The sequence below is a fragment of the Pelobates fuscus genome, chromosome 4 (assembly GCF_036172605.1).
Source record: "Pelobates fuscus isolate aPelFus1 chromosome 4, aPelFus1.pri, whole genome shotgun sequence".
In the NCBI taxonomy this organism is placed as follows: Eukaryota; Metazoa; Chordata; class Amphibia; order Anura; family Pelobatidae; genus Pelobates; species Pelobates fuscus.
Genome location: NC_086320.1, coordinates 348,617,553 through 348,643,406, shown reverse-complemented (window position 1 = coordinate 348,643,406; position 25,854 = coordinate 348,617,553). Strand labels below are relative to the sequence as shown.

General features: G+C 39.5%; 1 protein-coding gene across 1 annotated transcript in view; it reads left to right on the top strand.

Annotated features, from left to right (window-relative positions):
- LOC134609112 (phosphatidylinositol 5-phosphate 4-kinase type-2 alpha) overlaps positions 1-25,854 on the top strand; it is a 138,374-nt gene that overhangs the window by 91,445 nt on the left and 21,075 nt on the right. Inside the window, exon 3 of the mRNA XM_063452539.1 lies at positions 9,843-9,939. Coding sequence (XP_063308609.1) covers positions 9,843-9,939 — 97 coding nt within the window. The remainder of the gene's footprint in view (positions 1-9,842; positions 9,940-25,854) is intronic.

The following is a 25,854-nucleotide window of genomic DNA, read 5'->3' as shown; positions in this document are numbered from 1 at the left end:
CCAACTCAATTCTCCAGCCAATTTTCCATTTTTGTTTTTTATTTTGTTTCAGACTAAATTCTAGTTCTCAGCCGTTGCCAATCTAGTAAATTAGTCCCAATCACGTTTGCAGCAAATGGTAAGGAAATATCTAGGAACACCCCAACTATTAACTGTTTATTGTACTAAGCGCTTGTGGTGCACAGCATCCTACTTTGTTGTGGAATGAAGCAGTTGGGAACATTTGGAAATCAGATTTTCTGTGTTTCCTATCTCAAGGAATCCAGTTACGGAGTTATAGCCTTTTCAACATTGATGGGGTCATTTTTGTTATTTTATTAATTTGTTTTTATTTAATTTTTTATATCTTTTATTTGTGTGCAAATGGATTTTGAAACAAAATTGAATTAAGAAAACGACAACATGCATTTTATGGATCAGAACCAGCATGCAAAGAAAATGTGCGTGTTCTACAAGTCACTACAAAACCAAACTGTTCTTGTTTTCAGAAGATTCTGGGAGCTTGAGGGAAACGAAATTTAGCATTTCAAAAGATTTCACCCAAGTGTAAAATATCTTTAATAAATTATTAACAGCTCGCATCTCTGCGTTGGAAACTGGCTAGGGCTGTCGACGTAAAAAAAAATAAAAAAATAAAAAATTAGGGTTTTTAGATATTTAAGCAAAGGACATAAGCTTGTCCATCTGAAATAGAAGGATGAAGGATTAACTAACCTGCTTTCTCACCCTACTGGATTTGGCTCCCCGTCTACGTAGATTTTCAGGATTTAGCCAGAGGCACAGAAGATCAGTTTACCCAGTACCCTTAGCCAAGCAATGTCAACCACAATAAATGAATTAGACATTGTGTATTTCAGCTCTTGAAACATCAGTTTGTGCTGAATCACATGGGAAACATGTATTATTCTTACTGGTTCTTAAAGTTAACCATTTCCCATAGATCAATGATTTTTAACCTTTTTGGACATTGACCTAAACTACATGCATTGCATAAATTTGGAGCGTTTCAGTTCAGTTATAAAATTAGCGTGTTAACCCACTCTTTAAACACACTATAATTTATAATAAAATGATCTTCCCAGTGTTAAAGGGACACTATAGGCACGCAGACCACTTCATCTCAATGAAGTAGTTTGGGTGTAGTGCATTCAGCCGAGGAGGAGAAGAGGAGGAGGAGGAGGAGAAAGAGGTAAGTTTAACCCCTTCCACCCCCTAGAGCCCGGCGGGAGGGGGGCCCTGAGGGTGGGGGGGACCTAGAGACTCTATAGAGCCAGGAAAACAAGTATGTTTTCCTGGCACTATAGTGGTCCTTTAACCCCTTAAGGACTTAGGACGGTTCAGGACCGTCATCGGCATTTTTCCATTGCCGACCGCTGACGGTCCTGAACCGTCCTAACTTGCGTCGTTCCCTTGGCGGCGATCGGCGGTGCTCCCGTTGTGGGGAGACTGCCTGCAGCCCAGACAGTCTCCCCATGACAGATTAGGACCTCTGGGGCCATGTGATCGCCCAACAGGGCAACCACATGGTCACAATAGGTGTCCATGTGTCTGCCTGCAGGGGGACTGTCTGTGCTGACAGGCAATCTCCCTGCATGTGTAAAATCAGAAAAAAAATAAAGTTAATGTTAATAAAAAAATAATAATTATATATGTGTGTATATATAAATGATATATAGACATATATTATACCTATATAATATACCGTATATACTCGAGTATAAGCCGACCCGAATATAAGCCGAGGCCCCTAATTTTACCCCAAAAAACTGGGAAAACTTATTGACTCGAGTATAAGACTAGGGTGGGAAATGCAGCAGCTACTGGTAAATTTCTAAATAAAATTAGATCCTAAAAAAATTATATTAATTGAATATTTATTTACAGTGTGTGTATATAATGAATGCAGTGTGTGCGTATGAGTGCAGTGCGTGTATGAATGCAGTGTATGAGTGCAGTGTGAGTGTGTGTATGAGTGCAGTGTGAGTGTGTGTATGAGTGCAGTGTGTGTGCGTATATATTAATTGAATATTTATTTCCAGTGTGTGTATATAATGAATGCAGTGTGTGTATGAATGCAGTGTGTGTATGAATGCAGTGTGTATGAATGCAGTGTGTGTGAGTGCAGTGTGTATGAGTGCTGTGTGTATGAGTGCTGTGTGTATGAGTGCTGTGTGTATGAGTGCTGTGTGTATGAGTGCTGTGTGTATGAGTGCTGTGTGTATGAGTGCTGTGTGTATGAGTGCTGTGTGTATGAGTGCTGTGTGTATGAGTGCTGTGTGTATGAGTGCTGTGTGTATGAGTGCTGTGTGTGTGAGTGCGTGCAGTGTGTGTGAGTGCAGTGTGTGTGAGTGCAGTGTGTGTATATGAATGAAGTGTGAGTTTGTGTGATGCAGTGTGTATGAGTGCAGTGTGTATGAGTGCAGTGTGTGTATGAGTGCAGTGTGTATGAGTGCAGTGTGTGTATGAGTGCAGTGTGTGTATGAGTGCAGTGTGTGTATGAGTGCAGTGTGTGTATGAGTGCAGTGTGTGTATATGAATGAAGTGTGAGTGTGTGTGATGCAGTGTGTGTATATGAATGAAGTGTGAGTGTGTGTGATGCAGTGTGTGTGATGTAGTGTGTGTTTGTGTATGTGTTGGTGGGGGTGGACATTTAATATATTATTAATTTTTTTTTTATATTATTATTTTTTTTTGTTTTATTATTTAATTATTATTATTATTATTTTTTTAATTATATATTTTTTTCGTCCCCCCTCCCTGCTTGATACATAGCAGGGAGGGGGGCTCCTTCCCTGGTGGTCCAGTGTCATTGGTAGTTCAGTGGGGGGGAGAGGGGGGCTGGCAGAGCTGTACTTACCTTTCCTGCAGCTCCTGTCAGCTCTCTCCTCCTCTGCGCGGTCTGTGCAGCTCCCTCTGTCAGCTCCCAGTGTAAGTCTCGCGAGAGCCGCGGCTCTCGCGAGACTTACACTGGGAGCTGACCGAGGTGCTGAACGGACGGCGCGGAGGAGGAGAGAGCTGACAGGAGCTGCAGGAAAGGTAAGTACAGCTCTGCCAGCCCCCTCTCCCCCCAGTCTGTATTATGGCAATGCAAATTGCCATAATACAGACTATGACTCGAGTATAAGCCGAGTTGGGTTTTTTCAGCACAAAAAATGTGCTGAAAAACTCGGCTTATACTCGAGTATAAACGGTATGTCTATATATATATATATATATATATATATATATATATATATATATATATATATATATATATATAATGTCATACTAAGTGTATTTTTATATTAATATGTACATATATTAATATAAAAATACACTTATAATTAAATTACACATGTATATATATAAAATATATAATAACTATATATATATATTGTATATATATATTATTATAAAATACAAATAAGTAATTTAAATTAAATTAAACATGTAAAAATAATAATAAAAATTAAAAAAAATTATATATCTATACGAAATTTTATTCTAACTGTATTTTGATATTAATATATATATATATTTATATCAAAATACACTTAGAATGAAATTGTGTATATATATCTATGTATATATAAATAAATAAAAAGAATACGAACTATTCATATGTCCATATACAAAATTACATAAATAATTATATAAATATACACGTAGACTTCAAATATATAAATATGCATATATATTTAAATTCTACGTGCGTATTTTTGTAATATTTTTACATAACGAAGTTATTTTATTGATTTAAGGGACCTGCCTGCCAACCCAGGCCGAAAGTCCAGAGAATTTAATTTGCTATCACTGTATTTTACCCTGTAACGTTCTACGACACCCTAAAACCTGTACATGGGGGGTACTGTTTTACTCGGGAGACTTCGCTGAACACAAATATTAGTGATTCAAAACAGTAAAACATATCACAGCGATGATATTGTCAGTGAAAGTGACTTTTTTTTGCATTTTTCACACACAAACAGCACTTTTACTGATTATATAATTGTTGTGATACATTTTCCAGTTTTGAAACACTAATATTTGTGTTCAGCAAAGTCTCCTGAGTATAACAGTACCCCCATGTACAGGTTTTATAGTGTTTTTGAAAGTTACTGGGTCAAATATATGGGTCAAATATTTTTACATTGAAAATGGCCAGGTTGGTTACGTTGCCTTTTAGAGCGTATGGTAGCCCAGGAATGAGAATTACCCCCATGATGGCATACCATTTGCAAAAGAAGACAACCCAAGGTATTGCAAATGGGGTATGTCCAGGCTTTTTTAGTAACCACTTAGTCACAAACACTGGCCAAAATTAGCGTTCAATTTAGTTTACTTTTTTCACACACAAACAAATATGAACGCTAACTTTGGCCAGTGTTTGCGACTAAGTGGCTACTAAAAAAGTCTGGACATACCCCATATTGAATACCCTGGGTTGTCTACTTTAAAAAAAAATATGTACATGTGGGGTGTTATTCAGCGATTTATGACAGATAATAGTGTTACAATGTCACTATTGATACATTTTAAAAATGTATGTTTTGAAACCGCAATATCCTACTTGTAATTATAGCCCTATAACATGCAAAAAAATAGCAAAAAGCATGTAAACACTGGGTATTTTTAAACTCAGGACAAAATTTTGAATCTATTTAGCAGTTTTTTTCATTCGCTTTTGTAGATGAGTAAAAGATTTTTCACATAAAAGTCAAAAAACATGTATTTGTTTACATTTTTCATCATATTTTTTCATTTTTAAAAAATTAAATTACATGAGATTATATAAATAATGGTATGTAAAGAAAGCCCCTTTTGCCCTGAAAAAAACAATATATATAATTTGTATGGGAACAGTAAATGAGAGAGCGGGAAATTACAGCTAAACACAAACACCACAAAAGTGTAAAAAGATGCCTGGTCGCAAATGTACAACATCGCAAAAACAGTCCGGTCCTTAAGGGGTTAAGACTACCTCTAGTGGCTGTCTACCAAACAGCCACTAGAGGCGCTTCCTGCAGTTTCACAGAGTTTGTCATGCAAAGCGTGAGAACATTCACTGTCTTGAAATAGCCCATAGGAAAGCATTAAGTCATTGCTTTATTACTTGCTTTACAGCCTTCCTCATAAGACTTCCCGTGTATTCTAAGGTATTGAGACTTTCTGTACCCCATATTCTGTTGGCATTGTTATTTTAAAGATTTTACAGTTTTGAAGACTGTCCAGGATATATATATAAATGTATGTATGTGTGTTCTCAGTATAGGTTTTAAAAAAAAAAAAATATTGCCAAAATATTCTTAAATGACCACTCGACCAACATAACTGCTGACATCTGATTAGGGGTTAGGTTGCCTAGAGTACACTGGCATCATCCCCAGTTTATTAAATGGTCTTGATATTGAAATTGGCTTGATGTAAACCGGAACTCTTCCCCGTGTCAAGGGACCTCCCTCATCCCAGCCACATTGATAATAAATAATTCACACTTCCACATTATCAATTTCAATTTTGTCCAACCTGGACAGCATTGATTGGTTGAGACTGTTGGCTAACCCCCTCCGGCATTCTCAGTCAGTCAGTGTTTTACATTAATAACGTGGAAGGGTTGTTATCTTTGCAGCTAATATGCATATTTTCCAATTGTTCCTACTTAGGAGGGACAGTCCCAAATCCCTCTGTCCCTCCCCTCCCCCCTTTTTTTTTTTAGCTCTATTTTTTGGGTGTTTCTGAGTGTATAACAGAGCTCTACAGTAATAATACTCATAGTAATGTGTCTTTAAACTACAATAAATGTGTTTAGAAATCAGTGAGTGTAATAAGAAATATCGTTCTTGTTCTAAATTACATTTTAGCTTCATAAATTATTAGTAAGCCACCTAAATCTCTCAGAACAGCCCCACCCCTGGCCACAGTCCCTCTCACACCACTGTTTGTCTATTTGAAATGCTGGGAGGTATGGATATAGGGGTGGCCTCTTTGCATTAAGAAGAGCCATAGTTTATTCAGCAGTGGGCTGTAGTACTAATATGTTCTAGCGCGCCCTATTAATCTAGAATTTTTATTTCCCCAACTCTGTTTCGACAATTTTTGCCATTCACCAAAAGTACTTTTTTTTAGTAAATAACGTACTGTTGTAACATGGCATTATTTATAAATGTATTGGCTTAAGTAAGCATGTTTCATTTGCGAGTTTCGCTTCCTGCTGTGATAAATATTAGAGATGTTGCTTCACACAGCTTAAATTCTTTCACGGTATATAAACAACTGTATAGATTTGTGAACATTGCAAGATGGTCTTTTAATGGTTATTTTACTTTGTAGCAGTACAGGTTCCCATGGCAGCAAGCTAAACGACATATTCAGACAGTTTCCGACATGCAGACTTTGTTATAAAATACCATGACGACGTGCCAAAAGGTGTCTGCAGAATTATCTACCATGACGCTGTCAGAATTATGACAAACTGCAGATTGATGAATATTTTTTTAAGAATTTTGCCTATTAATACTGATATCTATTAATAAGTACAGGGAACATCTGAGTAGGTGATGGCTGTCTCTGTGTAATGAAATATACCAAATTTCTATATTTGCCCTGGAGTTAAATTCTATATTACAGGGGATAAACGCGGGACTAGTTCAGGAAATCCAGGGCAGTTATTCGTTATTGTAATGTATTGTAAACCCAACTCTGTACCCTACAAGGTTGCAAACATGGCTGTTGTAAACTTAGGGTTTTTTTGGTTTTTTTTGTGTGGTGTACTTTTTTTTTTTGTGTGTGTGTGTATCATGGAAGATGAAAAGGCAATGTCATATGCAAAAAATCTAATTAAATACAAAGGACATATGAAAAACTCTTGATAAATAAGTAAAATGTGGAAGCTGATAATTATCGGGTAACTAAGTGGTAATATGATCCAAAATAAAAAAACGAGAAAAGAATCATTGTTAAAGGAAAGGGGACCTGATAAAACATGTGGAGAAAAGGGGGGGAGAATACGAAAGAGGACTTTGACAGAAGATTGACAGGTAACATGACATATCATTGGTACTCGGGCTACTATCTACTTTTTCTCTATTCTAGGTATTATAGCCATACCGAAATATAGAAAGAGGCAAACCGTATAGGATCGTCACGTGGTCGACAATACAATTCAACCAAAATGTTGTTAGATTGAAGAAAAAAAACACACAAAAAAGATAATCCTATAACTGTTCCCCAAACCGCCCCCTCCCTCCAATCACTGGTTTCCCCCCACAGAGAACAGTCCCACAAGGTATTTCTGACCCAAAATAGGATTAGAATGCAACCCTTATAGAATAGATATTGGTGATTGTTAAACTACATGCGACATAGTTACCACTTAGTGGAGTGGTGAGTCTGGCCCTTTATATGTCATCAGGTCATTTATATAGTTTAAAAGTTTTTTTCAGTACTTTTCCTTATGCCAGTCTAACCTGAATGTAAAACGCAGTTAGCATTTCAAAAGCAAACGCCAGACTAAGGATTTCGCGGAGAAAGGGATTAGTATGCAAAAAGGCCATCTCTGGAGATAAGTCATGTCTCACTTTTTCTAAGTCACATATCTTACTCCCAAATTGTTAAATTGTCTGTTACAGTCAGAAGCAGACCCCCCACTCCCATGCATTTGCAATTAGGACAGGTAAAGACTCTAAATCCCATGTGAAACACCTTGTGCAATGCATAGTAAGCATGATGCCTATTTTTAAAAGCATTTCTTGGTGAGTTGCCACAAAGAGAGGTTTGCAAAGTTTTCATCGAGATTTGCAAATTGATCTGTTTTGAAAAGACCAATCCTCATCACCCAAGTAGATACAGATTTTAAATATCAGTTTGTTGGTGTGCAGAGCATAATTGGATGGTAACTGCGATTTCATTGGGGCAATCCAAGGGTGTGGTGAAGTCAACGTTGAGAATAGAGTTTAAAATTTGGAAATTCTTTCCTCCAGTCCACTTGGACCTGCTCACAACACAGGCCTATATTTTTATTTGGTGGTGGGTGAGTGCGGAGAGGGGGGTAGGGGTTGTAGAAGCATACGTGATATTTTTGATTTTTTAGGATCCTGAAAAGCATTTCAGTGGAACACATTAAACATACCTCAAGAGGTTGGGTAGGAGCAAATGGAAATACCTCAAGAGGTTAGGTAGGAGCCAATGGACATACCACAAGAGGTTAGGTTGGAGCCAATGGACATACCTCAAGAGGTTAGGTTGGAGCCAATGGACATACCTCAAGAGGTTAGGTTGGAGCCAATGGACATACCTCAAGAGGTTAGGTTGGAGCCAATGGACATACCTCAAGAGGTTAGGTTGGAGCCAATGGACATACCTCAAGAGGTTAGGTTGGAGCCAATGGACATACCTCAAGAGGTTAGGTAGGAGCCAATAAACAGAACTCCATGGTTCTCGATGTAAGGGTCACTAATCTGTTACATATATAACCCCAGGTTTATAGATCATGGAACTGACTGATTTAATATGTGCAAGTATCACATATTAATGCATTAATACTATTAATACATTATCTACATTTATATAAATCTTCATTACTCAGTTTTTTTCCATGGGTATTTTGGTCCATTTAACAAGCATTTTAATAATGGCTTGGCAAATACAGACTTTTTTAAATTCTGTTTGTTTTTGTACACAATAGTGGGTATTATAAAAAAAAGACCACGCATTGATGCATTTACTTGTTTCATAGACACACTGCATTGTGTTGTTTGTATCAATATACAATAGGCAGGCTGCCTGGTGCATCTTAAAAATCTGTGTTGAAGCTGAACGGACCTTACAAAATGCATGAATTGTTGGGACAGTATTCTCAATGAGCTTGGTGTAATCTTACAGTTACACTACTGTTCATTCTCCTGTTTGGTTAATTGTTAGTTTTATATGTGTTTGTTCTCTACACATATCTGAACGGGATGGTCAATACAAGCTAATACTCTGAACAAACACCACGATTGATGGTTGACTTTGTTAGTTGATCATTGTCTTCATTTTCTGGGAACATGAAAGTTCTGTCTCCATGTTGACTAAAGATTAAATACTGAGAACTTAAGTACATTTTTATAATCTTTATGTATGAAGTTTTTTATTATTTGAAATTAAACCACACAAAAACTCTCTGACCGTCAGGCAATGCCACACACCATAATCCTGTGCAGGAATCGTTCGTTTAGTGCAGGCTTCCCCAAACTCCGGCCCTCCAGATGTTGCTGAACTACAACCCCCCATGATTCTATGAATGAAAGATAGGCTGAGAATCATGGGAGTTGTAGTTCAGCAACATCTGGAGGGCCGGAGTTTGGGGAAGCCTGGTTTTGTGATTCCTAGCCAAAATACCTACATTGGCAAATAATTCTGATCATTCTCCTAGGAGCATCAGGTCTTCTAGGTGGAAGTATATACAGCCCTGTCAATTGGAGCAAATGAAGTATAAGACTTAGTCCCAGCTCAGGGGCATTAGCTGTTTTTTATAATTTAAATTAAAATGCACTGGTAAAAGTCCAACCCTACATGCTTCGTACACTTAAGAATTCGGTCATGGCAATCACAAAATATGCATAAGCATATCTCAAGAAATTTCAAAGTTAACAAAGATAGCTGCAACTCAGTATATAGGCACTGTTAACTGGCTATAGAAAGCATTACTGCGCTGCGGAATATGTTGGCGCTTTATGTATGCCAGTAATAATAATAATACTTGCACATCTCTTAAAGGTAAATATTCTTCCAAGAACTCTCTGCAAGGTAATGATAAATTATCTTCATGACCTGTATCATTTTATTAGTGTTTTCATTAATCTGTATTTTTGTTTTTGTTACAGAGAAAACATGCCAAGTCACTTTAAATTTAAAGAATATTGTCCCATGGTCTTCCGAAATCTGAGAGAGAGGTTTGGAATAGATGATCATGATTTCCAGGTAAGGCTTGGTGTTGCTGGTGAAATATATAAATGACCACACAGCTCGCGATGACCTCGGCTTGAATTCAATATCACGTATATGATGCACTATGAGTTCTGTTTTTGATATGACACTGTCTCATGGAGCGATCGATACAGATTAACGGTTTTGGACTTTTTCATTTCATTGTGTCACCTGTTGTATTTTCACTTTCATGCTAAAACCTGCACCGATTCACTGACATACCTTTGTAGAACCACCTATGCCAAAGTGAAAGGCTGAACTAGATGGACTTAAGTCTCTTTTCAGCATATGTTACTACACTTGGGCACATATTTTGGGTTGTGCTTTCATTGTCATAGTGCCATATGTGCCTATACACTGTGTTGTATCCTTCGTAGAGCTACCTGTTCTCATAAGCTATGGTGTTGGTTCTACCTGTTCTCAAACACTATGTAAGGGTTAGGCAACCTTCGAAACTCCAGGTGTTGTGAACTACATCTCCCATAATACCATTATGGCCATGATGCTGGCAAAGCATCAAGGGAGATGTAGTGCACAGCATCTGTAGTGCCAAAGGTTGTCTTCCCCTGCACGTTGTTGTATCATCACTTTTATAGTGACACCTCTGCTAATACACTATGTTGTATGTTAACTTCCATTGTGCCACGTATGCATGTATATCTTGTTTCACCTTCCGTTTCAGGGCATAATTGAAAACAAGAGAAATCTCAATGTGTCCTTCCTGGTAAAATATTTTATCAATAAATAATATTGCCTCTTGTGTCAATGAATGCCACTGCATTAGAACCTCCAGTGCACCTGCTGTGAAACTGGTCAGTCCTGATTTTATCCTTGTGCAAACATATTATTATTATATCATCCGCTGCGAAATTCTAAATGGGTCAAATGTTCGGTTGAACATTCCTGCATCTTCTTGCAATTTTTCTTTCCTATGGACCAAGCTGAACAAGTGAACCTTACCGTGCTTTCACTCACTGCCTTCGAGTGTCGTTATACCTTCTTCTTTCTTAATTAGTCTGGTGGTGGAGCTGAAAGCAGCTGCTGCTTTTCTTCCTATTTTGTAACTGCTGCAAGGCTGATTTTAATGGCGTCTTCATCACCTTTCGCAATAAAACTGCTTTTCTACGCGGCTGGGTTTTAGCAGAAAATCAGGCACGTGCAACACCAACTGCAATCCGCACCATTTCTAGCGATCTGTAATAAATGTACATGTTGTCTGTGTCTTTTTATTTTTAATCTGGATGTGTCCTTTTTCCATGTTCTTTGTTTTACAGATATATAATGTGTTACTATATTTGCTAGCCGAATTACGAACATGCGTTGCATGGAGCATCAACTGTAGAGTGTGAATGAATGTAGGGCACAAACGGATTTCCCGTGTGTCCCTTCTTAGTCTAAATTGCTGATACTTAGAGGGAATACACTGATAGGTTGATGGACCTTGTTGCTATAGCAGCATAACAAGCGTAATCAAAGGTTCAGTGTAGATTTTGTGTGTTTCAAACTATTGGGGAAAGAATAAAATGGCACAGCTGTGCTAAGCATACTGAAACCTCCCAGTTAATGTTTTGTCTGTGGATCAGCACCTTTTAACATTTGCCTGCAGGCTAAGATTGCATTTAAAGCAGGCTTAGGCATATTGTATCACTCAAACTGTTATATGAGATTGTTTCATCTGTCGAATGGTTTGGAATGGCATAATCATCAGATCTAACTTTAGACCTAGTTGTGAGGGCTTGCTGCAAGTTTGTAGGATTTAAAAAAAATCTCTTTATTGCCAGATGTGAATGTTTCCATCAAGTCTCCAGGTTTACAATGTCTCCAAACCTTTCTCATTTTCTCTATCACTCTTGTCTCTCTCTCTATCTGTGTGTGTGTGTGTGTGTGTGTGTGTGTGTGTGTGTGTGTGTGTGTGTGTGTGTGTGTGTGTGTGTGTGTGTGTGTGTGTGTGTGTGTGTGTGTGTGTGTGTGTGTGTGTGTGTGTGTGTGTGTATATATATATATATATATATATATAGAATGCGGTGTAGAATTCCCAGTACAGAACAGATAAAATACACATCTACACCTTAAACAAGTAAAGACAATTAATACAAATATTAAGCTAATTAAATACCTCTAGGCCGTTGTAGGCCAACCTAGAGCCAAATGTACATATCACATGTCTGATTCTCATGGGTACATAGTACTTTATATTAAGGATACTTACTGTAATAATGAAAATAATTAGTCTGTTTCGTTGTAGTCCACAGTATGAACGTGTTGTGATGAGGGAGAATATTTTATTTTCACATAGCCATAGATTCCAATATCAACAACTGAATGACCCATGGGATCGGACTATAGTTATTAAACAGAAAACTATTTCTAAGCTTACATACATTTGCCAGCAAGTCTGCTTATTATTAAACCCTGGGGCAAGCCTTACTCAGAGTTTTAGAATTTGTCCGGTACCTCGGGGTCTTCTTTCAAAGGCAAAGCAATCTTCAAGCTTCTAAGATGGCAGCGTCCATAAATATTATCATCAGCTTGTAGCCAGGCATGCGCATCACGTTACACACATGACCAGTTTACTCTGAGGCTCTGTGATGTAACGCATTAGGATGTGACACAGTGCTGGAGATGGCGAATGATTAAGATGATTAAAACTCCACTCTTTGTCAACTTTTGTCCACCTGCTGATTTATACAGAAGGAAAAGTAGTCCCTATGCTTTCCTTATGTAAAACATAGCAAGAAAACATCTTTTTAAAAAAAATTAAAACCCGGGGCAGACAAGGACCAATTTGGGGCATGCCTATTAAAAAAAGGAAGAAAAAAAATGATAGTGCCACTTTAAATCTGTTCTGTTTTTAAAAGCATTTCATTGTATTATAAGGTTGCTTCATCTTGTGTGTGCTATGTGAAAGTCTAAATTTCCTGGCTTCCATCTTTGATTGTTTGTTAGAAGGAGAAATCCATATTTTCGGTTGATTTTCTAAGAAAGTCTCACGAATGAATAGTTGAACATAATTATTATTTCATTATAACCGAGAATAATAAATCCTGTTTATCTCAGAAAAAAAAAATGGTAGAAAGTAAAGCATATGATTATAGTCTATTTATTTCATAGAGTTGAATTAGCATACATTATATTTCCCCACAATTAATGTCAATGATCACAGGAAAATAGCCTGTTATTCTGCACAGGGTAATTAAAGTCCAATTTGTTACAAGGCTGACTTTCAAGCCGTGAACTATTGGAAAAAGATCAGGGTGAATGTTAGATGTTTATGGAATTGAATAAGATAAGCTTTATTATAGCAGCAGTATAATAGGGCTAATTTTGATCTAATAAGATGGAATTCTCTAGTTGTTGTGTTCACAACCTATCTACTAAAAATCTGTGGATGGCAAGGCCCACTTCAATAAATATATACAGTTGTAAGCAAAATTATTCAACCCCCATTGAAAATCATGTTTATTTCCAAAATGTATAGACTTTTAGCGGTTTGCAATGAACAAATCAAACAAAAGCAATTGAAATCGCTCAACACAATGAATACTGCAAGTGGTTTCCCCGAATTCAACTGAAAATGTAACTTATAATGGCTTCTCCAGTGTCCAAATTATTCAACCCCTTCATGGCAAGCATCATTAGTACTTTGTAGAGCACCCTTTTGCTGCTATGACCTGCTGTAAACAAGATGCATAGCCAGACACCAGGTTCTGGTAGTGTTCCTGAGAAATCGTAGCCCATTGCCCATGAGCAATAGCAGTGTTCCTGAGGAATTTTGGCCCACGAGCAGACGTTAATGCGCATGCGTGGCGAGTGCCACATGCGCCTTAGGCCTCTCCATAGGAAACCATTGAATTATGGGTAAGTAGTTGACACTGGAAGTCCTCGTGCAGAACTTGAGGACGTCAAGCTTTGTTTACCGGATCAAAGTCTGTTAGCATCCAGGAAGAGCCTCCAGTGGCTGGAAGCAGACTTAGTGCTGCAATGTAAACATGTAAACATTGCAGTTTCTCTGGTACTGTTGTACCTTGTAGCACTAAGTGCAACAGGGACACTGCACCCAACCACTTCAGTGACAATGAACTGAAGTGGTCTGGATGCCTACAGTGTCCCTTTAAGGTATCTAATGTACCATAGACACTCAGAAATAGAAAAGAGCATGTAACATGTATTATCATCTGTTCATATCACTCAATATTAAAGGACCACTCTAGTGCCAGGAAAACATACTCGTTTTCCTGGCACTAGAGTGCCCTGAGGGTGCCCCCACCCTCAGGGTCCCCCTCCCGCCCGGCTCTGGAAAGGGGAAAAGGGGTAAAACTTACCCTTTTCCAGCGCTGGGCGGGGAGATCTCTGCCTCCGATCCTCCTCCGTTCCACCCCGTCGGCTGAATGCGCACGCGCGGCAAGAGCTGCACTCGCATTCAGCCGGTCGCATAGGAAAGCTTTTACAATGCTTTCCTATGGACGCTTGCGTGCTCTCACTGTGATTTTCACAGTGAGAATCACGCAAGCGCCTCTAGCGGCTGTCAGTGAGACAGCCACTAGAGGATTTGGGGGAAGGCTTAACCCATTAATAAACATAGCAGTTTCTCTGAAACTGCTATGTTTATAAAAGAATTGGGTTAACCCTAGCTGGACCTGGCACCCAGACCACTTCATTAAGCTGAAGTGGTCTGGGTGCCTAGAGTGGTCCTTTAACCATGCCTCAGTATGACATGCATGTCTTTAAAAGGACACCATAGGCACTTGGACCACTTCATCCCCTTAACCCTGCAAGTGAAAAATGTTTTTATTACAGGGTTAAGACTGCCTCTAGTGGCTGTCTCCCACACAGTCACTAGAGGCACTTTCTGCAGTTTCAAAGACTTTAACTATGTAAAATGTTGCTGAACATCCTCACACTTTGTATGAGAAGGCAGTGGCGTACACACAACCCATGGGGCCCCGGTGCGAAAACTGATCTGTGGGCCCCCCCCCCCCCGCTTACTCTGCGCGGGCTGGGGCCGCAACACATGGCGGGCGGGCACCTGGTCGCAGGGCTGCGACCCGTGCGACCGCGGTATGTACGCCAGTGCATGCATAAACACATACACTTAAAGGACCACTACAGACACCCAGATCAAATCAGCTCAATGAAGTGGTCTGGGTGCCAGGTCTCTCTAGTTTTAACCCTGCAGCTGAAAACAGCAGTTTCAGAGAAACTGCTATGTTTCACTGAGGGTTAATCCATCTCTAGTGGCTGTCTCATTGACAGCCGCTAGAGGATTTTCTGCGATTCTCACTGTGAAAATCACAGTGAGAAGACGCTGAACATCCATAGGAAAGCATTGAGTAATGCTTTCCTATATGGGCGGTTTGAATGCGCGCGTGGCTCTTGCCACGCATGTGCATTCGGAGCTGAGAGGCGGATCGGGACGGAGAGATCCCCAGCGCCAAGGGAGCCCGGCACTGGAGAAAGGTAAGTGCTTTAGACACACACACACACACTCTCTCATGAACAGACGCACACATTTACTGACAGACACACACTCAGTGACAGACGCACACAAACATACTCAGTAACAGACACACACACTAACACTAACACACTCTAAAACTAACACACTCACTAACACTAACACACTCACTAACACACTCACACACACACTCACTAACTCACACTCACTAACACACTCACTCACTAACACACTCACTCACTAACACACACACAAACTAACACTAACACACTCACTAACACTCACTAACACACTCACTAACACTCACTAACACACTCACTAACACACTCACTAACACTAACACACTCACTCACACTAACACACTCACTCACACTCTCACTAACACACTCACTAACACACTCACTAACACACTCACTAACACTAACACACTCACTAACACACTCACTAACACTCTCACTAACACTCTCACTAACACACTCACTAACACACTCACTAACACACTCACTCACTACCACTCTCACTAACACACACACACACACTCACTAACACACTCACTAACACTCTCACTAACACTCTCACTAACACACACTCACACACACTCACTAAACACACACACACGTTTTTTCTGTTTTTTTTTTTTTTATTTAATCCCCCAGCCTCCTTACCTGTGTGAGAGCTGGAGGGATTCCCTGGTGTCCAGTGGTGTTGCTGGTCACCCGGCTGGCGGGCGCGCGAGGGAGCACTGTCCCCTGGGTGCTCCCTCTTCAGCTCCCTCGCGCGCTGCGTACTGATACCGGAGCCGGAAGATGACGTCATCTTCCGGCTCCGGTTTCAGTGCGGTGCGCGAGGGAGCACCCAGGGGACAGTGCTCCCTCGCGCGCCCGCCAGCCGGGTGACAGCAGGGCCAGCCTCGGGGGGCCCGGAGGTGGCCGGCTCCTGGGCCCCCCAGCAGAAGAGGCTGGCCCTGTGGGTACATACCGGGTCGCAGGGGCGGCCGGGCCCCCTGGTGGGCCGGGCCCGGTCGCAGCCGCGACCCCTGCGACCCTGGTATGTACGCCACTGTGAGAAGGACAAGTGTCTTGTAGAACCCCATAGGAAAGCACAGTGTCAATGCCTTCCCATGGGTAAAACCTATAGTGCGTGTGGCACACTGGCTTGGACGGGATACATGAAAGCTGAGTGACACTGTAGTGTTAGGAATACAACTTTGTGTTCCTTTAACCCCTTAAGGACACATGACTGTTGTGACATGTCATGATTCACTTTTATTCCAGAAGTTTTGGTCCTTCAGGGGTTAATGGGATACTACAGTGCTAGGACTAAATCTGTAGAAGCAGTAGTTAGGCAGATAACAGTAGAGTGTGACCCAAAATGGCTGTTCAGCCAGATAAACAATTGAAAATTTCTATAAAAAAAAAAACAAAAGTAAATCAATATACATCATTTGAAAACAAACCATTAACGTACATTTGATGTAAAGAATTGAGATTCATATTCTATCTAAAGCATAGATCTCTTGACCTTGCACTAAGCCACGGAGACAATTCCTCAATGCGTTCTACCAAAAACTGAGTGTGCATTTCCCCCAAGGTGAAAGATCCACATTTTTATATTCTTGAGTTTTTGAGTTTGTGTTACTGATTGGTGGATTTTGGTGGGTTCATCATTCCATGTTGCTCCATGCTGTTAAAACAACTGACTGCAGTGCACAGCATTTCCTAAATTTATCTGTAAAATCCATAAACTTTTTCTGTTTTATTCTCGTTCCATTTGAAACTTTATTTTTTTTTTTGTTTAAAGGGACACTATAGTAACCTGAACAACTTTAGCTTAATGAAGCAGTTTTGGTTTATAGAACATGCCCCTGCAGCCTCACTGCTCAATCCTCTGCCATTTAGGAGTTAAATCCCTTTGTTTATGAACCCTAGTCACACCTCCCTGCATGTGACTTGCACAGCCTTCCATAAACACTTCCTGCAAAGAGAGCCCTATTTAGGCTTTCTTTATTGCAAGTTCTGTTTAATTAAGATTTTCTTATCCCCTGCTATGTTAATAGCTTGCTAGACCCTGCAAGAGTCTCCTGTATGTGATTAAAGTTCAATTTAGAGATTGAGATACAATTATTTAAGGTAAATTACATCTGTTTGAAAGTGAAACCAGTTTGTTTTTTTCATGCAGGCTCTGTCAATCATAGCCAGGGGAGGTGTGGCTAGGGCTGCATAAACAAACAAAGTGATTTAACTCCTAAATGACAGTGGATTGAGCAGTGAAATTGCAGGGGAATGATCTATACACTAAAACTGCTTTATTTAGCTAAAGTAATTTAGGTGACTATAGTGTTCCTTTAACCCTAAAAACACTTGGGGTCCTAGTCTGATAAACAATGGCTCAGTACATATTTATTTTTTGGAAAAAATAAAATCCTGTCTTGAGCAATTACCTATGAAATCAGTTTACTTTATTATAAAATGCCGTCCTAGTTTTGCCTACTATATTGGTGCATGGTGCATGGTACTTGTGCTGTCGAGAGACTCCTTGCTTCTGCCATCGTTTCTGTAAAGTGGCACTTAGCATTGTGTATGCTCCAGCCAACCGCAGAATCTGTTACCTAAACTTTCTTGACAGGGACCCAAATTACAGACATAGAATTAGCTTGACAACCCATTCTTCAAATGTAAAATTAGCTTAATGACCCATTCATCAATTAAAATGTACACTGAATTAAATTCTACAGAACACCTTCATTAGACTTTTCCTGGTGTCACAGTGGTTTGTGTTGCCCTGGGGAAAGCAGTGCAACCACGTTATTGTGTGTAGTTGCCTAGCGGTTGATGAATGTGATGTCTGTTTTAACCAGTGGAGGACCATTAAAAGAGAATGGGGGATCTAAAATTGGCTCAAGAACCACTGTAGTAAACGTGATCGGGGTCCAAGTCCTGAGCATAACTTTGGACAGGTTTTATTGTTTATTTTTTAGCTGTTTGGGTTTTTGTTTCACAACCTGCAGGTTTTATTTCCTTTATGATGTTCTGTTAGTTGACAATTACCAATGTAGTATTTTATTTTCACTGTTATTTCATGTTTTTGTTTGTTGCTGGGGAATAATTCTACATTTTTTTTGTTTTGTTTTTAAACTCCTTATAAAATACATATAGTCCTGCCTGACGTGAATTTATTTTTTGTATCTGTTTATATGCTGCTCCCATAGTTACTATACAAACAATGAACACATTAGAATCGTGGTGTCATGTCGTTTCCTGGGTATAAATCATTTCTACAAATATAATCCACATACCATGTTTTAGGCATTATTCAGTATTGCCTTTTATACAGCTTTTATTTTTACTATATTGGTTTCAGACTATACGTACAGCCTCTCTCGCACTGCTAATCTGTATTTTGTATAACTTGGTGCTACAGGTCAGTGTAACCTTGGTGGGAGCACTGCAACCAATAGTTTATTTAAAGTTTAGGCCAATTTTAAGTGGTTCTTTGTTTTGATTCTTTGCGTGTTCCCGCCTTTAGCAATATAGTGCATTTACTTGATGTTGCTGCAGGGCATTGCAAGTCTGTTTTCGAAGTTCTCATTGATCAGTCGAACAGCATACTAGGTAGATCAATGTGTGTCCATTAATATTGTACTGGACGAATTGTACTCCCTAATGTAAGACACAGGGACCTGGCTGCAAAGTGCAAGCATTCGGAATTTTAAAGGAACATTATAGTGTCAGGAGCACAATCCTGTATTCCTGACACTATAGTATCTGTGTGGCTGTTTAGGTCCCCATCCCACTTAGATCTTACTCACCTTTTCTGTCACGCCGTGCCTATCTCTCCGCAGCTGGCCCTGCATGACACTGCCTCCAATGTTGAGATCATCAGTTTTGATGATCTCAGCCAACCAAAGACTTTCCCATAAGACAGGGACAGGCTATAGATAGACTATATTAAGTTGTCATTTTTCTGATGACTAGTGGCCCTTTTACGTCCTGTATACATATTGTGTATTATAGCGAAGCCATTTTTAATAAGTGTATATTTTGGTTTTCCTAATAAAACTGTACAAACACCCCACCCCCCCACCCCAACAAAAAAAAACACGCTCACATTAGAAATAAAAACATTTTATTTTTACCATTGGAGTGCTCTCTCTTGTGTTTAGATTACTGGGGACCATTGTTGGACAAAAACGTTGACATTTAATACTCTTTCTTGTCCAGTTAAGAACCCCATGCAGCTTATGTCCACCCAACTGATTTCTCAGTTCCTCAAGGAAGTGAAAGTCTCAGACTGGATCCATGGCCACCCACTTCCTTTTTATAGGGAACAATTCAATGCCACTTATGTATTTGCAATGCAGCCACAAGTGAGACTTAATTCAGTAGAAAATTAAAGGGAGTCACAAAGCTATGAATGAAAGCTTGGACCACACACGTAGTGCTTCTGACACACTCTCTGCATGGTCCTAGTGCCCTATCTTGTGCTTAATTCCAGATATCAGGGACACAAGCATACAAATGTGGTGCTGTCCTAGTAAAACTTGGACTATTGGCAGCAATGTACTGCGTGTGTTGACTGGCTCACCAGCAAAGCTATCCTTTCCACCCAGACACATTCACTCAACTTAGGTTACCAGTTAATTTATTGAACCATAATTGTGATTAATTTTATTTTGGAGGAAAAGAGCTAATTGACTCCTGTAGAAATCTGGATTGAGTTGGGTAAATAATGAGTAATGCATAATCATTTTTCCTGTAAGATGGTGACCCCTCAGAGAAATTGAAAACCGAGATTTTACTCACTTGTCACAACTTACATCCGTTCCCTCGCTGCTCCGACGGAGATACACGGGTCGCGGCCTGCCTCTTACATTCGAACCTGGGAGACGTGTGCAATCGTTCCATGCTGCTGGGCAGCTCGGCTGAATTTAATAAAGCCCATACTCCCCTCCATGCTCATCCAGCAGATTGACAGCCCCATACACCAATAGAGTGTTATGGAGGCTTGTTAAGTAGGTATGCCTTTTGTATGTCACCCTATTTAAACCCGGAACAGCTGAGCTTTCATTGCTTAGTTGTTCTGTGCTACCCTGCTGTATTACCTGCGTTCCTGTTATCCTGTATACCTGACCTTGGACTGCCTATTCGTGTTTGAACCTCTGCTGCCTGGATTTTGACCTTTTGGATTGTCTGACCCTGTTTCTGCCTTGTCCCTGTTGGATTATACGTATCGGACTTTCGCTTTATTATTTTCCACTATACAAGTACTGCATCCCTGAGTTCCATACAAGTTGTGATTGACATCACTGCAGAAGAAACCTAGAAAAGCCGTGTATGATCTAAACTGGTGTTGTATGCCGCTTTGCACACATTAATAGGGCGTACTTGTTTCTTTTGGAAGTGCTGTTTACTTGAGATCTTATCGAGATCCCTCAATAGTGAACAAAAAGAGGAAAATAATTTCTGTGGACGGTTTGGTCAGAGATGAAGTAAAGTGGCTATGAGAGGGAACTGGCAATGTCTGTGACACCAGGCACCACGTATGATGTAGATCACCCACCATCATCTCATAATAATGACTAGACGGACATTTTTGGCATCTCTTCATATCTTTGACTAATTCACTTTCTTTTACTTCCAGATCCACTTTCACACATAGTCTCTGTGACAGTCTCACTATCTAAGTGTCAGTCAGTACTTTCTTAAAGACACACAGTTTGACATTCTGTCTGTGTCACTTCTTTTCCTTTGTCAATGTCATTCACCCCCTCTGTCCCACTTCATCTTTTGTATCATACTTTACGTCTGTCACACTTTCCTGTCTATTAATGTCTGTCTGTCGCTTTTTTCAGTCATGCATGCACCAGCAACAAGATATGTGACATTTCATTCCCTCACTGGATCCTTCCCACTAGTTTTAAATGATCCTGATCACGCACCATCCCATAGTAAACATTATGTTGAAAAGGTCCCGATTTTGCACTCTGGTTGGTTTCCTTTTCTCCAAACCCCCAGACCAGTTCCATTAATGAAATATCAGCAGTTAGCCATCCTTTGCATGAGAGATCCAGAAACCCTCAGATGCATCTGATGTCCACCTATTTAGCCATGACGTTCAGCTGTTATTACACCAGTTAATATTTGTGTATATTATGTGAGATTTTATGCTTCTCAGGCTCTAACTGAACGGGTGTCTGATACTGAGAGTGCTTGGCGTGTAAAGTGGTTTAATTATAGAGATGTAGAATTCTCGTAATTAGTAAATGGTTCCTCTACTCTTCTTACTACTCTCTCTAACTTTACCTGCAAATATGGGGTAGGGGGAGGGTATCCCTTTAAAATTAAGATGCTCTGCTTGGTTTAGGTGAATATTTAATGGAGATTTGTTTAACCGCCTCCCATATATGTCCATGTTGGTACCATAATGGGATTTGCCTAGATCCTTGTCATAAAGAGGTTAATAAAAAACGTGTATTACTACCGTTTGCTTCCTACATGACACTAAGTTTGGTTTCTAACCAATAAATCTTACCGCTAATAAGCTCCTCTCATTTCTCGCAGCAAGCTGCAAAGACACCATCAACATCAGAGTAACCATAGCTTACACAGGTTCGTTTATAGTAAAAGATCCCTAGATACTTTCTTTGTGTTTTCCAGTGTGTCATCCAACGTATTTTACAATGTTCATTTATGGAACCCGGGGGGGCGTTCAGCATAAATTAGATTATTATGGCTTTGATAATGTCAGTTACTGAAAATCATACAACAAGAAAATAAACAAATATAAACATTTTATTACAGCCTCATAAATTTAAAATGATGTAAATAGTAGATTATTTTCATATTTTTCCACCTGTGGTGTAGGAGGGCATTATCATTTATGGTGCAAGCTGTAGAGCATATAACTGTATTGTTTAGATTGATAAACCTGACGTCCACCAAGCTTAATTTATTCACCCCAAGTATTATTTATCTCACTGTAAGCTGTTTATATCCTTCTTGATAACCATCGGACATCTAACATCACATAAAGCTCCAGAATCTCCCTCTTCTATCTCCACCTCAGATCCAATTCTTTATACTTATACACAAATCCGTCTGTAGGCTCCCAATCTGTGTCTGCCCACTAATTTCCACGCTAACTCTTTACATTCTATTCCGTGTTCACCTAACAAACTCTTACCTCATTACCTCATTCCCCCATGAGCCTTTATGTGTCTGCGCATTCTCCATCTGAGCCCCGAAACCATTGAACCAAACTCGATAAAATCCATTTATACGTGGACCCTTTTCTTGACCTTCCAAAGTTCTGTCCACTTCCTAACCTCCAACCGATATCTTTGTCACTGGTCTAGCCTACCCATAAAGCCTTTTGACTTCCACCCTCTATTCAAACCGGTTTATTATTCCAATGACATCTAATTGATCTCCCACATATAAATCCAATTCAGGGCCAATTATAGTGTCTAGTGTGTCCATTGTTGACTGTTTGATCTATGAATGTAAATAAGTCTGTAGTATTACCAAATTAAATTATATAAAGGGGGTTTCTCTATTCCTGGTCTAAAGGTGTTAGATTATTTATGTAATGGATTGAACTGAATTAACACATTTTGTGCACATGTACCAGGCTGTCATGCCACCATTGCCACCCTCACCCCTCAGGCCCACCCACTGCCTGTCCCATGCCTTTCCTCCCAATGCTCTGAACAAATGCTGACTGGCAACTCTTTGTATGAGGGATATCATATAAAAAAAAATATGCTTATAAAATATACACACATAAATAATAATATACGTGTGTGTGTGTGTGTGTGTATATATGCATACATGCATTATACTATCAGAACAATCTGACCGATACACACACACACACACTCACATTTATATACTTATGCACACACATGCACTCACTGACCCATATATGAACATACTGACCTAATAACTGACCCATATACACAAGACACAGTCTGACCCACTCTTACACACACATACTAACCCATACACAGTTCACAGTGAACGTGGACCGGGTATCTCTCCTGAATAAGTGCCACCACATGGTTTAGTCTGCTCAGCCTGTCCTGTTCACATAGCTCCCAATGAGAAGGAGGCCATGAGGGTTCCACCTGAAAGACAGCTGTTGGTTTTTGCCTCCCTGCCTAGTTTAGTGAAGTGTGCACCAAAGCCCAGGAATGGTCTCAGCCCCGCCAGTACCAGAACCGCCTGCAGGATACACCCAGCAGCTGCTCGCTCCAGCCCCTGCTTACTTGCATTCACCGCCCCCACCAACTCACACATGCGCGATACTGCATTTATTGTGAGGTACTGTGTGAGCGATTTGGCACAGTGCAGCCGTCTTATGGGTATTTGCCTGAGAAATATGAAGATGGAAATGTCACTTTGCTGAAAATACACCGTTAAAAAAAACCTGGGTTAAACCTTTTTAAGGCAATGCTCTGTTTTTTGTTAGAAATCCTGGCCTTTGACATCACAATCCAGTTCAGTCCTGGCACACTTTGCGTTGGAGAAGGAGACATGGAAGCTTTGTTACTGTATTCTCTCCCCTCCGTGATGCAAGTGGAAGGGCTGGTAACAATGACAAAATTCAGCTAGAATAGAAGGGAAGGAGTGTGTGGATTTATACTTTTAATTTTATTTTTCAGAACTCCCAAACGCATATTTGTTAAATATAACGGATGATTAATAATCGTGCTGATAATCCCAAAAATGATTCGTCCAGGACCAGTTTGATTCATTTTTCAATTAATTGCATCTTACCACTGAGTTTAAAGGGACACTATAGTCACCTGAACAACTTTAGCTTAATGAAGCCGTTTTGGTGTATAGAACATGCCCCTGCAGCCTCACTGCTTAATCCTCTGCCATTTAGGAGTTAAATCCCTTTGTTTATGAACCCTAGTCACACCTCCCTGCATGTGACTTGCACAGCCTTCCATAAACACTTCCTGTAAAGAGAGCCCTATTTAGGCTTTCTTTATTGCAAGTTCTGTTTAATTAAGATTTTCTTATCCCCTGCTATGTTAATAGCTTGCTAGACCCTGCAAGAGCCTCCTGTATGTGATTAAAGTTCAGTTTAGAGATTGAGATACAATTATTTAAGGTAAATTACATCTGTTTGAAAGTGAAACCAGTTTTTTTTTTAATGCAGGCTCTGTCAATCATAGCCAGGGGAGGTGTGGCTAGGGCTGCATAAACAGAAACAAAAGTGATTTAACTCCTAAATGACAGTGAATTGAGCAGTGAAATTGCAGGGGAATGATCTATACACTAAAACTGCTTTATTTAGCTAAAGTAATTTAGGTGACTATAGTATTCCTTTAATCAGTTTAGTATTTAAGGTGCCTTTAAAGAAATAAAGTTCAGATTTTGCTAAATGCATTATTAAAGGCAAGTATAGTTCCTTTGCTTCTGATCACAGGTTGTTACTGTAATCCATAAAGCAAGGTCTGGGGTAGTGGATATTGCAATTGGCTAACCGTGTATTGAAACATGATGCTGTAACTTTTCATAGACTAGGACCTCCAATGCCACCTGGTGGAGAAACGATGTAGTAATAGACAAATTTCTTTTTTCTCATCCTCCATAGACCATTCCCTAGAGAATGTCCCTTTCCAGAATAGGGTAGCATATGGAAAAAATGTTTATGTAGCACTTTAAGGCATATGAATATTTATGGAGTTCAAGCGGCTGTTGATGTAAGATGCTTATACAGTAAAATAACTGCATCACATCTGGAAAATAGCGAAGTAGGGATTAAATTAAACGTTTGTCCACTCGCAGATGTGTACCATGAATTGTTATCTTGCCCTTAATGATTCCATTGGAAAGCATTAGTTCTCGATTAAATGATACAGTTGAATGATAAAAAAAAAAAAAAAAAGAATGTACGTTACAAGAATTCCTAGCAATGTATCAATTGTAATGTAGCTCTCTAAAGCACCCTCCTTCACTCCCTCTGGATCTTAACACTGGAAGATAATTTTATTTGATTTACATAGGCTTTTGAAGAAAACCCCTTAATTATAATGATGCTGCCAAAGGTTCAGGATTTTTTTGTTTCCTGAAATAAATGTATTTATTTTATTTTCGTTTTAGTATATTGGATTAGCCTTATTCGTCCACTAGACACGATGCCAAAATACCAGAGTATTGCCGTTTTTCAATTATACATTTTTATTGGACTAACAATACCCAAAAGAGAAACTTTATATAGTTATGCTCTCTTCCTCAGGTCTGAAGCAATACATATCAATGTGATAGAGATGAACACTTAAAACAACTGATGTTGTTGGAGAGGGAGAGAGCAATGAGTGTGGTGTTATAAATAGCAGAAAATGTGCCTGAGAGTGAAAGTTGCAGATTGGTTGAGAATAGCCAGTACGAGTAAATAAACAGAAGAGTGTCAATAAGCCAGTCAAAAATGTATTTATTTTT